A 15,441-nucleotide genomic window follows, 5' to 3' on the forward strand; every position below is an offset into this window, starting at 1 on the left:
AGAAAACTGTAAACATTGAGTGTTCATTACGCTCTCGATTATTTTCCGGTAGCTTGTACACACTCTTTTACAGGCTCCAGAACTATGCTTTTCACTCAGTTTAGGGGAAATATTAACAATCATTTGCTTTGAGCATTCTCTGTCATGTCTTAACCCAGTGTAACTGATAAACCAATGTTGTCCTTTCTGCTTTATCTCTCTGTATGCGCTAGACAAGTGTTAAGAGCCTCTCTCTGTAAGCATTTTTGGGCTCTCAATTGATTTATTTATTTGCTTCATGGTGAGTCAGTAGCGTGTCCTTCATCAATCTCCCCCTATCAAAGACCTTCCTCCTAATGCCATTACCCACAATCCCTCAGTCCCCAGACCACTTCTGGAGCGGCCAAAGCATCACCGTCTCTTGGCTTTGGTCTCCTGTGTGTTCTGCTTGAACATAAGGAATGGATCTCAGATGACCCCCCCCCCCCCCCCCCCAGCCAGGGGCCTTTCTATTGTTAAATGTTTTCAGCTGAAAACCCAAACAGTAGATTTGTGTTCCCCTCCCTGCGATCCTGGCTCGCGCACATATTCCTACTGTTGTCATGAGGACAAGCTAACAGGGTTAGGCCCACTGTGAATAATGAAAGTTATTATGGGATGGAATGCCTCCCTTACGAAGCCAGAGAACAGTTAATGTGTGATTTATGATACAGAGGGAAATGACTTCAAAGTTGATCTCCTGTCCTGACAAGAGGTATTGTTACAGAGAAATGAATAGTTCATTGTTTGGTAACATCATTGAAATGGTCTAATACAGTGGTTCCCAGGGTCGTGACCCATTTTTCTGGGCCGCAAGTAAATATCCATTTATTTTTTGTTTCCTACATTTTGTTTTTAATTATTATTATTTCAAAACATTTTATTCACAATTTTTCTTAAGTTAGAAACAAATTCAAACATTCAAAATAATTTAATTAAAAAAATTAAAAAATTCCATGAATTAGAAAAAATAAAAAACATTTTAAGAATTAGTGAGAATAGCAGATCTACAAGCTCACAACGCATTGTGAGCTTGTGAGCTGTAGATCGTTGTGGTCTTGTAGATCGGCTAGTTTCACTAGTTTGGGTCCCGGGGAAACATACAATTTGTGTGTGGTTTTGAAATGTGAACTCTAGGCTTGGAGTTCATTTAAGATAAGACGCATAAAGCACGCACATCCACTCTAGCAACCCGCCGCTGGACTAACAGAAAAATCACCACAAAAAAACACACACACTGCTAATTTTGCTCCCATTGTTTATACAAATACTGGATAAACGTTTTGATCACGTCTGGATCTTCAGGAAATGGGCATACACTTATATGGATACAATCTAACCCGCTGATTGGCAGACAGAATAAAAGTTCAGGTGTAATCATCTGATCGGATAATAAGTCAATAAGACATTACATGCAATTAGATATAATGTTGTTAGGTGAAATACAAATAGAATGTACTCCCTTCCAAGAGCCATAGATGCAATCAAGACAAAAAAAGATTGATTATATGCTTTTTTGTGTGTGTGTAGTACAAGTGTTAAAAGTTGAATGTTGGGTCGTTGACGTACAACTTGACTTTGCTCTCGCCAATTTTGAAAAAAACACATCAGAGTGATCGGCTTTGTTCTTTTTTTTAAACTAAAGAGTTTGATATGACAATAGTTCCATTATAAATCAGTGTTAGCATCAGACCCAGTGTGTGTCTGAGCCAAACAGCGTTGGGTAAACAGTGGTCTGGTTGTGGACCACAGCAGTCTGTGGTTTGGATCTGTGGAGTGTGTGTGTGCGACTGTGTGTGCGTGTGTGTGTGTGTGTGTGTGTGTGTGTGTGTGTGTGTGTCTGTGCCTCTGTGTGTGCGCTAGGGCTGTCACAAATATGAAAGTAAAATAATTGCGATTAACAATTTAATTGTGTTTCTGTCTTTGAACATTGGAAGGAACATTATGAATACAAATTACATTTCTTTTGGGGTTTTAGGCTTTGTAAAAAGTTGCACAGGGCAGATATGACTTTTTTAAACACCTGCTGACGAGTCACTGTTTTATTATTTATTTATTTATTTTGTTTGTTTATCTATCTATTTATCTAGATTTGTTTTAACCCATTAAGACCTGAGGCCGATTCTACAAATCGTCTCTGTCGGTTGGAAAACCTCATAACGTCCAAAACTTTTACTTTTCAGGATTCAAATTCAAAAACGGCAAAAGTAGCAGATCTACAAGCTCAAAACACGTCGCTACCCGCCGCGTTTCAAGCTTGTATCTGCTATTTTTGATGCTTGTGTGATGCTCTAGCCTGATCAAGTAGGGCGTTAAATTACAAAAAAACACAAAGTTAGAATATGGCAGCAACGAAATGCCTTCTAAATCCTGTTTTTCTTCTGAAAAATGTATGTTGCTATGTAAATTATATATAGCTAAATTCTACAATGACACAGATGCTTTCCCGTTTTGGTTTAAGGGTCCACTCTCTTCATACTGTATGGATTCTTCATGGAGAAGGACAGCTGGAAAGCTGAGAGGGAGACACTATATTAGAAACAGACATTAGGAAAGCTGAGAGGCAGAGAGGGTAGGAGAGACAAGACAGTAAGAAAGCTGAGAGAGAGAGAGAGAGACAGTAGAAACTCGCTGAGAGGGAGACAGTGTAGGAGAGACAGACTGTAGGAAACTGAGACGGAGACAGTGTAGGAGAGACAGACTGTAGGAAACTGAGACGGAGACAGTGTAGGAGAGACAGACTGTAGGAAACTGAGACGGAGACAGTGTAGGAGAGACGGACAGTAGGAAAGCTGAGAGGGAGACGGTGTAGGAGAAGATATGGTTCTGGTGGGATCTGATCCTAGACCAACAGGAATATTAGCTAGATAGACATAGAAAGATATACATATTTCTGGCCTTATTATTATTAGTAGTAGTAATGGTAGTAGTAGTAATATATCGTCTCTGTCGGGTGAAAACCTCATATGTCCAAAACTTTTAGGATTCAAATAAAAAAATGGCAAAAGTAGCAGATCTACAAACTCAAAAACGTGTCGCTTCGCGCTGCACATCGAGCTTGTGGATCTGCTACTTTTTATACTTTTGTGACGCTGTAGTATGATCAAGTAGGTAACAACACAAAAAGTTTAAATGTGTCGATAAGAGGTTTTTGCCCGACAGAAATGATATGTAAAATCTAGTTATCCTGATCTATGGTCCACAGTTGTCATGGTGATGGATGATTATTTTGGAGGGGAGACGGTCAGTGACTCATTGGTCCGGACAGGAAATGAGCTGCTCTGCTTTCATTCCTGCTTCATCCTACTCTGCCTCCTCCAGGGAGATGTATTACCCAGGGATTACCCCCTCTTCCTCATCCCCCTTTACTTACATTTTCTCGTGTGTGTGTGTGTGTGTGTGTGTGTGTGTGTGTGTGTGTGTGTGTGTGTGTGTGTGTGTGTGTGTGTGTGTGTGTGTGTGTGTGTGTGTGTGTGTGTGTGTGTGTGTGTGTGTGTGTGTGTGTGTGTGTGTGTGTGTGTGTGTGTGTGTGTGTGTGTGTGTGTGTGTGTGTGTGTGTGTTCATGTTCCAGTCTGACTTGGAGCAGTATAAGAAGGTTCTGCTGGATGCTGGATGTGACCTTTCACCTCTTAACTACATCAAACAATGGAAGTAAGTAAGACCAGTGAGTTGACCAGTTAGTCAGATAACTAGTAATTCAGGCTTACATCTTATTACTCTTAACTCATTCACTGCCTAGAACGACTAAAACGACTTTTGTCCTTTAAGCCCCCACTGCCAAGAACGACTAAAACGACTTTTAATTTTTTCAAAAAAAAAAAAATTTTTTTTTTCTTTTTTTTTTTTTCTTATTTATTTATTTAATTTTTAACCTAAAGACCAAGGAGATATGATTTGTTGAAGATCTAGACTCCAATCCACTTCCTTGTTAACTTAAAACTTAAACATTTTGTATCTTGGCTCCTGAGTACTTTCTTTTTCTATGAAAAATCTCTGGCAGTTTGTCAAACGCAAAAATAAAAAAGTTCTGGCAGTGAATGAGTTAATATATAACTTCATGAATGTCATTGATGCGCCTTTATTTTTGTATTTTACTAATGCATCCTTAAACAACATAAGTCATGAAATGAGAAGGTCACAACCAAACAATGTTGACAAACTGTTTGAGTCGTGTGTGTTTCCAGAGCCTTCGCCAAGATGGGCACCGCTGCAGCCAACTACGGGACCAGTGGAGTCAAACCCATGGGGTAAGACTGGGATATGTAGTTCTCAAATGTAGTTCTCAAAATGTTTCATGTCACCGACCCCCCAAAACGATATGTATTTGGCTGCGGACCCCCATCTGAAAAGGCTTTGTGCCAGCAACCTCCAGACGCAAAGATATGGGTCAAAAATATGTATTTTCAAAGATTTAGACATATTTTCACGATTTAAACAAATAGATCTATAAGCTCATAGCACGGCACGAAGTGACGTGATATGAGCTTGTATATCTGCAATCTTTTAATAGCCAAAGTATAAAATATGGTTAAAGTGGTTAAAATGATTGTGACGCAGAGCATAAATTAAACACAAGTCTCTGTCTTCTTCCAGTCTGTTTTCTAGAGTGATGAATTCTGGTTCCCAGTTTGTGATGGAGGGAGTAAAGAACCTGGTTCTCAAACAGCTTGTGAGTAACACTCATATGAATTATTAATAATTTAATTATCAATAAATCAATCAACTTAAACATAATTACAGGTAAAAGTGGGGGGAAACTCTTTACTGTATGCAGGCTTTCATGTTAGCAGTTCAAGAGGTGTACATCATTGGGTTCCACTGTAAGTTCCATCATTACATTGTTTTCCAGGAAAGAAATAAAAGGGGGGGGGGGCAGAGAGAGGGAGAGAAAGGAGAAAAATAAAACATATCTACATGAACACACATAGTAGCATAATAGCATAATAAGCTGCAGTTATGTACATTAAGGTACGTCACTGGCAGCAATCCTCTAACAACTTTCTTCTTTAACAGTCTTAATGTAACTCAGAGAGTGTACAAATGTAACCAAATGGACCCTTACTCTTCACAAATGGATAAATGGTTGAATCAACACTGGGATTGTACTGTGTATTATTATTACATTGTATTTTCCCCATTAACACATTAAGTTCATTTAAGATAAGACGCATAAAGCACGCACATCCACTCTAGCAACCCGCCGCTGGACTAACAGAAAAATCACCACAAAAAAACACACACACTGCTAATTTTGCTCCCATTGTTTATACAAATACTGGATAAACGTTTTGATCACGTCTGGATCTTCAGGAAATGGGCATACACTTATATGGATACAATCTAACCCGCTGATTGGCAGACAGAATAAAAGTTCAGGTGTAATCATCTGATCGGATAATAAGTCAATAAGACATTACATGCAATTAGATATAATGTTGTTAGGTGAAATACAAATAGAATGTACTCCCTTCCAAGAGCCATAGATGCAATCAAGACAAAAAAAGATTGATTATATGCTTTTTTGTGTGTGTGTAGTACAAGTGTTAAAAGTTGAATGTTGGGTCGTTGACGTACAACTTGACTTTGCTCTCGCCAATTTTGAAAAAAACACATCAGAGTGATCGGCTTTGTTCTTTTTTTTAAACTAAAGAGTTTGATATGACAATAGTTCCATTATAAATCAGTGTTAGCATCAGACCCAGTGTGTGTCTGAGCCAAACAGCGTTGGGTAAACAGTGGTCTGGTTGTGGACATTAAGGTACGTCACTGGCAGCAATCCTCTAACAACTTTCTTCTTTAACAGTCTTAATGTAACTCAGAGAGTGTACAAATGTAACCAAATGGACCCTTACTCTTCACAAATGGATAAATGGTTGAATCAACACTGGGATTGTACTGTGTATTATTATTACATTGTATTTTCCCCATTAACACATTTACCGCCGGGCCCGTAGTTCTAAGGGCCGTTAAATCCAACGGTTAAGCGCCAATCCCGTAGCCTACGGGCTGTGGTGCTTTTTCCTTTTTTTCGATTTTTTTTTTTTTTCAATTTTCTAGGGGGACCATTTTCAGTGTAACACCACCCGATCTCGACCGGAAGTGCGATCACGTTTTTTGTTTCCCGTCTGTCTCCATTCTAAGTCGTACACATAAACCCCTGTAAAAGCCCCTGTAAACATGTAGTTTTTCATCCTCGCATTTCCCATGTTAACTTAAACGGTCAGAACTCAAACATGGCGGCTCCGTTTGACACGTGGTCTTCACTGGTAGAAGCAGTGAGATCTCCGCGATGTTTACAAACAGTGCACAGCTCAATCTTAAGGATTTTAACAAGATCTGTGGCGACGTGAAAAAAACAAAAAACAACAATAAAACGTTGGCACTGGTGAGTACATTATGAGATTAACCTCTGGCGGTCAATGTGTTAAGGGATCATTGTTTACTTCCTGGTAACACACCTCGTTGCTACGTGACATCAAAACTGCAGCTGATTGGCCGTCCTGTCTGGTAGCAGCGGGACTCGGCTTCCTTTAATCATTAAATCCCTCTAGTCTTAGTGAAACGGACTTGAGTTACAACCGTACTCTGACCGTTCTTTTTTTCAGTCTATGCCGATCTACATGCTCAAAATGCGTCTCGCTGCGACGCGTTTTGAGCATGTCTATCCCCCCCGCCCCCCCCCTCCGGAATAGACATGCTGGGGTTCAAGTGGTTAATGATTAAAGTCCTGGTTTCCGTCACGCTTCATTGAAAGCCTGCCCGGCTGGCTGCAGCAGGAGGTTAAATCAAGCATCTCTAATGTGTGCAGAAGGAATAACAGTTCCTGGAATGTCACCGTGAACACCCAGTGAGGAGTAGAAGGAGGACTTGGAGTCAATTTAAAGTTTAAAGAAGTCTCCCAGAATTCATTTATAATTATTTGACATGCCTGTCTCTCGCATGCGTGCGCGAGCACACACACACACACACACACACACACACACACACACACACACACACACACACACACACACACACACACACACACACACACACACACACACACACACACACACACACACACACAGGGGCAAGGTCTAAAACCATTTATAATGATTTGGCATGTCTGTCTCACACACACACACACACACATGCAGACAAATGGACACATACAGTACAGCTCATAGGGCAAGGTGTAAACCAGCTTATAATGATTTGGCATGGCTCACACACATACAAATACACACACACAGCTCATAGGGCAAGGGCTAAACTCATTTATAACAATTTGGCATGACTGACGCGCGCACGCACACACACACACACACACACACACACACACACACACACACACACACACACACACACACACACACACACACACACACACACACACACACACACACACAGACACACAGAGAAAGAGAGAGCGGCAATGTGTCTGTTATATCAATATTAGGCTGATTCAGAGACAGAATCCTGTGTCTGTGAGCCAAAACATGACAACACTGGTCTCTGTTTCAATCTGACTGGTGATCCTGCTGGGAGCCAGTCAGCACGCCAGTCTGTTACTGGGAACAAGTCAACAAGCCAGCCTGCTACTAGGAACCCATCAATAATACGGATGGGTGTTAGGGCAAGTCAATAAGCCTGTATTAACCACTTAAAGCCTCTCTTCTTAGTAAAAACAGATCTGTGTTGTAACTCGTCTCTGTCTGGTGAAAACCAGACTAGCGTCGCTTCGCGCAGCCGAGCTTGTAGATCTGTTATTTTTGGCTAATGCAAGTGGTTAAACCATACACAGTAAGACAGAGAACACGTAGAACAGCATACTTAGCTGATCCCTGATCTGTTCTAATTCATTCTGTTGGTTTGTTTTTCCAGAACCTCCCAGTCACACGAATCCTGGACAACCTGATGGAGATGAAGTCAAATCCTGTAAGTGTGTTGTGTGTGTGATAGGTGCTATGATTGGCGGCTCTTATCGTTGGATAAAGACACACTGACAATGACACACAAACAGCTGACATCCTTACACACACTTAGGCTCACATGTGTCAGCATGTCTCTCTGTCTCTGATGCATACTCTCTCAGCAATACTTTACACACACACACACACACACACACACACACACACACACACACACACACACACACACACACACACACACACACACACACACACACACACACACACACACACACACACGCACAGATCCAGACGCACACTATTGCAGGCTAGTCAGTATTTAGGGTTTTGTGTTTTTGTCTCTTCTCAGCTTCTGGAGTTTCAGAAACACAAAGACACTTTTGTACTTAGGGAGAGAGAGAGAGAGAGAAACGGAGAGTGAGAAGACAAATAAAGTGGGAGAGAGAGGGAACGAGAATGTGTTGGAGTGATAGAGGGAGTAATACACTTTATAGAGCACCGAAGTCTTACATCACTGCCACTAGAGGCCGCTATTCCCCTGGGTCACAGAGTCATTCTTTCTATTGAAAATCCCATAGAGAAATCTTTGATCGAAGAACTGTGTTCCAAAAATGAACAAATGAGCCTGGCGATTTTACTCATATGGATATGAAGCATCAGCTGACTCTGAAGGAGTACTAATTTATCATCATTATCAAAGACATTTGTTTAAATCAAATGTAACTCAATATCATAAACGATACAGAGTCGCATATACCTGACAGAATCGCTGGGCTGATTTGTTTACTTTTGGAACACATTTCTTATATGACGCGATCTAAGATTTCTCTATGGGGATTAGCCCTTTAACACTCTCACCGCCAGGCCCGTAGCCTACGGGCCGATAAATCCAACTGTAAAGCGCCGATCCCGTAGCCTACGGGCTGTGGTGCTTTTTCCTTTTTTTCGAAAAAAAAAACTTTTTTCAATTTTCTAGTACGGCACATTTCATTGTAACACCACCGGAAATGGAATTATTCGGGATCACGTTTTGCCGATCCCATAGGACTCCATTCTAAAGCGCACACTGCAACGCCATTTTCTTCGATTGTAGTTTTTCTCCTCGCTGATCACTGTTTAACCTAAACCGTTCTAACTACAACATGGATGCCCCGTTTGACACGTGGTTTGGACTGGTACACGCAGGGAGATCTCCGCGATGTTTACAAACAGTGCAGAGCTCAATCTTAAGGATTTTAACGAGGTCTATGGCAACGTGAAAAAAACAAAAAACAACAATAAAACGTTGGCACTGGTGAGGACATTATGAGATTCTAGTGTTAAGACCGGGAACGCATCTGTGTGTCATTTTTAGATTTCTTTGTCTATTAAAAAATAGCAGATAATGCAAGCTCATAGCGCCGCGCTATGAGCTTGCATTATCTGCTATTTAAAAAGAATCTTGAACATTTGTGCAAATCTTTGAATACATATTCTTTAAAGCGAACATATTTAACTCAAATCTTTGCTTCTGGGGGGTCCCTGGAACTGGAAATATTTTGAGATGGGGGTCCATGGCCAAATACGAAAGTTGAGAACCACTGATTATAGCAACATACGTTTAAAAAAAAACAAAAAAAATGTTAGGATTTAGATGAAATTTAGAATTTTCTTCAAAAAATAGAAGATATACAAGCTCGTAATGCCACGCTATGAGCTTGTAGATCTGCTATTTTTGAATAGCCAAAGAAATCTGAAATGACACAGATGCGTTCCCCGTCTTAATGGGTTAGAAAATAAATAGAAAAGAAATACTTCTGTGACCGAGGGGTAGCGGGAGTGACACCAAGACTTGGGGTGCCCCATAGAGTCAGAGAAAGAGGGAGAGTGGGGAGAGTGTGTGAGAAGAGAAGAGGGAGGAGGCCAAGACAGTGAGAAGCAAAAATACCTGAGAGTAAAGCGCAATACACACCCCTTCCGGCGGCCGAACTTTTCTTCAGAAAGAGAGTTGATATAACCGCAAATTGTTTCCGAGCTTCGGAAAGACGGTCTTATAACTTTTTCTCGGAACCCGTGCACCTCCAGATCTCCTGACTCTCTGAACTATAGTTCTGAAAGCCTGTCCGAACCGAAAGATTTTTCGACATCGGAAGGAGTGTGTATTGGCCTTAACCACTTGGTTCACCGGAGTCCCTCAGGGCTCTATACTAGTGTCTTTTGTGTTATTATGGGGTGAAAATAGCAGATCGGCTCTGATACTGGGGTTTAAGTGGTTATGGGTCTTGTAGAATCTGAGACGGAGAGAGAAAGACAGGATGGACAGTGAAGGTTAGTGAACAAGAAGAGAACATTCCTTGTATCAGATAATGGTGATATTACGTGTGTGCGTGTGCGTGTGTGTGTGTGTGTGTGTGTGTGTGTGTGTGTCTGTGTGTGTTTTCTGGCATCAGAGTGAGTAGACCAGTCAGTCTGGTGAGAGAGAAACAACTCAGCATTCTCTCTCTCACACACACACACACACACACACACACACACACACACACACACACACACACACACACACACACACACACACACACACACACACACACACACACACACACACACACACACACACACACACACACACACACACACACACACACACACACACACACACACACACACACACACACACACACGCCTGTTGAGCTAACTGTTCTATGTCTGCTGTGTCTGATGATGTTCTGATGAATGGCCTGATAGCAGATTACACAGACTCACAGAGATAAGTGGCTAGGTGGATGTGCAGATGGAAGACAGAGCCCAGAATAAACATTGATTCATGTGTATCGGTACATTCCTAACATGCTACTGTAGTTAACATATTTTTCTATTAAATATCATTTTTCATGGGCCGGCGTCAAAACCGTCTAAAGTCCGTCCAGAGTGAATTTGGACGCGTCTTTGACCCAACAACAACATCATCAGCGAAAATACCAACATACTTCATGTCATCAGCGTTCATGTAAACATTACCCAGGACAAAGCTGTCAGGGGCCTGGGATTTAAACTGTGTGTGTCTGTGTGTGTGTGTTTCAGGAGACAGATGACTATCGCTACTTTGACCCCAAGATGCTGAGAGGCAGCGAGAGGTAACACACAAGGTTCATCATACATGATTAAATAATAATATATATCAAGTGCTTGATTTGATGGGATGCACGTAGTCACCGTCACAATTATTACATGTATTATTATTTGAGATAATCGCAATTATTTTGCATAATCGTCAATGTTCCTACATTTCATTTTCAAGTGGGCCCTGATCCAGAAAAGGTTGAGAACCACTGCTCTGTCCAGACCTGCAAGGCCATATTAACTTCTTCCTGTTGAATTTATGTATTAAATATCCACCGTTGCCCACAAAATCTGTAACTGTTAACTTCAAAACAAGCGGTTAGTTGAGGAGGAAAGAAGGCTTTGTATTCTACACATAAACCTCAGTTAAGTTTCAGTTTTGCCAAGCCATTAGGCTTGGCTTTATAAAATAAACACAAAGTCTTTGCTGTGAAACTGTATAGCTGATAAAGAGACATCCAGGAAAACCACAAGGCTGTGGAAAAGCTTTCCACTGAGACTGACGACTATTTAACTTAATTTGGACACTGTTCACCTTGTAGGCGCTGTCCATTACAAGATGGATGGCTTCATTCCCTGCGTTCGAGCGCTGTGCTACATACAGCTAATGACAAAGTTGGTGTGTCCAAGGCTCGCGACCTGCACTCCAATGTTTAATTTGTATAAATATGACGTCATGCTATGGTTAACCGTGAACACTCACAGTGTATGTAAATTGCCCAAATGTCCATCCTTCCTGTGTGTGTGTGTGTGTGTGTGTGTGTGTGTGTGTGTGTGTGTGTGGAGAGATGCTGAGTCATGTTGACGCTCTGCAAACTGTGGAATGTGACGAATCATAATCCCTCTGTCTTTTCTCTCTTTCTTGTCCCCTTTTCCTCCTCTCCTCTCTCCTTCTCTCCCTTCATTCCCTCTTACTCTATGCTCTCTCTCCTTTTATCTCCCTCTTCTCCTCCTCTCCTCATCATTGTCTTCCTCAGCTCCATCCCCAGGAATAAGAATCCATTTCAGGAGGTGAGATGTGACTTGTATCTTCTAACACACATACAGTACAGCGTGTCACATAATAGTAACCTCTGTGTGTGTGTTTGTTTGTTTATTTGTCTGTCCAGGCAATAGTGTTCGTTGTCGGAGGAGGAAACTACATAGAGTACCAAAACCTGGTGGACTATACAAAGGTACACACACACACACACACACACACACACACACACACACACACACACACACACACACACACACACACACACACACACACACACACACACACACACACACACACACACACACACACACACACACACACACACACACACACACACACACACACACACACACACACACACACACACACACACACTACAAGCATTAATCTCTCTTTTTGCCTTTCTCTCTGTTTCTCTGCCTCTCTCTGTGTCTCCAGTCTAAACCGGGTAAGAAGGTGCTGTACGGCTGCAGTGAACTGTTCAATGCAGCTCAGTTCATCAAACAGGTGAGAACACACGTCACACACACAGGTCAAAGGTTAAGTCCTCTGTCATTAGTAAGCAGACACAACCATTTAGCCCTTACCTCATTAGACACACATGAAATGAAATACAACATGAGACAAACAAAATGACCTTGGATACGTCCTTTGTCCTTCGTAGTCTCACATTTAGCCACACGATCGGAGATCTCTGCCGTGACATATAAATTCCACGTAGGAGCTAAAACTGTGTGGAAACAATTTGGTGATAAATAAAATATGCAATGCAAATACTTTGGGGTGGTCCTTGATAATGGGACTGTATCAGGATTGGTTTTCAAAGCAGTGGGCGTGGGTTTGTTAGCGTAGGTTTTCTCAGCTGTTCTAGCCCCTGCATTGAATGTTGTAAGTAGGCGGAGATCTCCAATTGAGACTTCTACATGCTGAGTAACTGTAACTGGGGCGTGTGTGTACTGTACACCGTAAAATCCTGTGTCCATTTGACTCTGAGAGTGTACAAATGTAACATTTGTTCACTCTCTAAGTTACAAATGGATACATTAACACAGGATTTTGCTGTGAGAACCCAATTGCGAGAAGAGAGCTGCTGTAGTTTACCATTGATTTTAGAACAGCTAAGAGACGTAGTGAAGGACATCACAGGCGAGAGTGCTTCCGACCCTTTCAGCTGTGCCATGGCCTTGTGTGCCTTATTGCTTTTCTAAAATGGTTACCAAATGCAGCAACATGAAAATCATAGACATATCCCAGTTTTGAATAACAATTTCACTACCAAGAATAATTTCTATAATTTCTACAAGAAAGTAGTCCCTGTGACTGCCTGCAAAAACAAGGAAGTTGCTGTGCATGGCTGGTACCGAACAGTGTGCGTCACAGTACAGTTTCTGCCTTGTTTTAAAGTAAAATTAAGTGCTTTCTTGAAACCTTGCTCATACACAGGACGAAAAGGAGCACTCCTCTTACCTTTGCCATAGGAAAAACTAAATCATGAACGATATTACATCCATGGAACGTTATGGTGACTTTGTAAACAGGACATTGGCGCGGTGATACTGATACATGCGGTCCAGGTGTGTGTCCATCGAGTACCGAGACTCAGCCAGTTCTGAATCGCGGACTGGAACTAAGCGTTCTAGAAGTTTAAATAACAACTCACTCAATTCATCAAGTCACCAAAAAAAGAGTTGGCATCTGCTCTTAATAAGTTAGGTTGGGTAAATTAAATACAGAGGACACATTCCAGGTATGTGCAAATGTGCTTTTCAAAATAACCAACAACAACATCTGCACGGTCCCCACAGACCTTAGCGGATCTTGAGCGGATGTCCGCTTATTTTGTGTCCGCGTGGACCTCTCCATGTGACCTCATTGTCTATAAAACGAGGTCGGTACGCTTTGAGTAACCTCGACTATATGAAAGGCAACACAGGGTTCCCAGTCCCACACATCCTGGAAAATCTGGAATGTATTCATGCAGTCGTTGGAAAATAGCAAACTTGTCCAAAATTGGAAAATTAGTAGTTGTCCTTTTTTTCGGAGGTTTACAGGCTATGAAAGAATGTTGTTTTTTTGTTGTTGTTTTTTTTACAGAGTATGAAAGTGCATAATGTAAGCTTGCAGTTCATGTGTCATACATTAAAATCTGAAAATAGTTGAACATATACTTTTGTCAGTATTGGCCTGGCAAAGATCTGAGTTATCTCACATCTCTCGCAGCAGTTAACAGTTAAAAGTATTTTGTGATCCTAAAACTGTTTGTTTTATTCAAGGTACAGTTAGTGATTTTCTTTTGTTAAAATAAGTGTTAAATAGCTCTATATTCAGATTGTAATAATTGCTATAGTGTTCAGTAACAGGAGTCTCCCTGTCTCTCCAGCTCTTTATTTAACACATTGGCTGCCAGAATTATTTCAGATTTTTTGCAGTTTTATGCCAGAGATTTTTCATTGAGAAAAAAAAAGTACTCAGGAGCCGAGATACAGAATTTTTAAGTTTTAAGTTAACAAGGAAGTGGATAGGAGTCTAGATCTTCGAAAAATCATATCTCCGTGGTCTTTGGGTCAAATTTAAAATACAAAATAATAAATAATAAAAATTTAAAAATAAGAATTTAGATTTGTTTTATTTTTTTTGAAAGATCAAGTTAACTTGATCTTGGCAATCAATGTGTTAACAGAACATTCATGTTCAGGTCGGGATACCAACTTGATCCAATCAGGAGAGAGAACTCATACAGGATACAGGATATACACGTGAAATTGGAAGTGATGACACAAAGAAATTAGCAGACAAAATTGGAACTGGAACACTATAAAATTGAAGCTGATAAATGGGTACTCTTTCCTGATTGGCTGAAATTGGCAACCCACCTGAAAATGTTTTTTCTGTTTATTAACTCATTGACTGCCAGAGTTAAAACCTCGTTCATAGCAGCCCTTGCCAGCGATTTTCGTGTTTTTTTGTTTCGTTATTTTGTTATTTAATTCACATCTAGAAACTCTAGCTTGACACTTGAATCGTTTTGATCGTTCCACCACTAGAGAGCAGCACATACCAAGCTTGATCGCCTCTCGATCACACTCGCCCCCTCCCAGACCCACTCACACAGTGAAACACATGAACCGGAAGTGAAATGTCTCAGATTCTGTTATCGGCGAAAATTACTTTGTGATACACAACGGGGATGACTGTTCGTCACCCAGACCATAGATTATAGGAGGGGAGGTCTCCGATCGTTTTTCATAGCGTGTGAAAACCCGTTTGTTTCCCTATTATGGTCGAAAATGACTGGGGGGAAAAATGTAAAACCGAAAACGGAACCCAAGTCATGGAACCGGATGCAGTGGTGGTTGAAGTAAGTGGAACCCGAAACTTAGCCTGATTCATAACAGAATAGCGTGATCAGAGCATAAAGATCAATAAAGACC

At 41.1% G+C, this 15,441-nt stretch overlaps 1 protein-coding gene across 1 annotated transcript in view; it reads left to right on the forward strand.

Moving 5' to 3' along the window:
* The window catches only part of scfd1 (sec1 family domain containing 1), a 40,549-nt gene that overhangs the window by 21,224 nt on the left and 3,884 nt on the right, over positions 1–15,441 (forward strand). The window contains exons 17-24 of the mRNA XM_080413796.1: positions 3,591–3,670; positions 4,204–4,266; positions 4,613–4,688; positions 7,883–7,936; positions 10,990–11,042; positions 12,006–12,039; positions 12,138–12,203; positions 12,449–12,517. Of these exons, the coding sequence (XP_080269922.1) occupies positions 3,591–3,670; positions 4,204–4,266; positions 4,613–4,688; positions 7,883–7,936; positions 10,990–11,042; positions 12,006–12,039; positions 12,138–12,203; positions 12,449–12,517 (495 nt within the window). The remainder of the gene's footprint in view (positions 1–3,590; positions 3,671–4,203; positions 4,267–4,612; positions 4,689–7,882; positions 7,937–10,989; positions 11,043–12,005; positions 12,040–12,137; positions 12,204–12,448; positions 12,518–15,441) is intronic.

The sequence above is a fragment of the Gymnoscopelus braueri genome (genome assembly GCF_963280865.1).
Source record: "Gymnoscopelus braueri genome assembly, chromosome: 19".
Lineage (NCBI taxonomy): Eukaryota > Metazoa > Chordata > Actinopteri > Myctophiformes > Myctophidae > Gymnoscopelus > Gymnoscopelus braueri.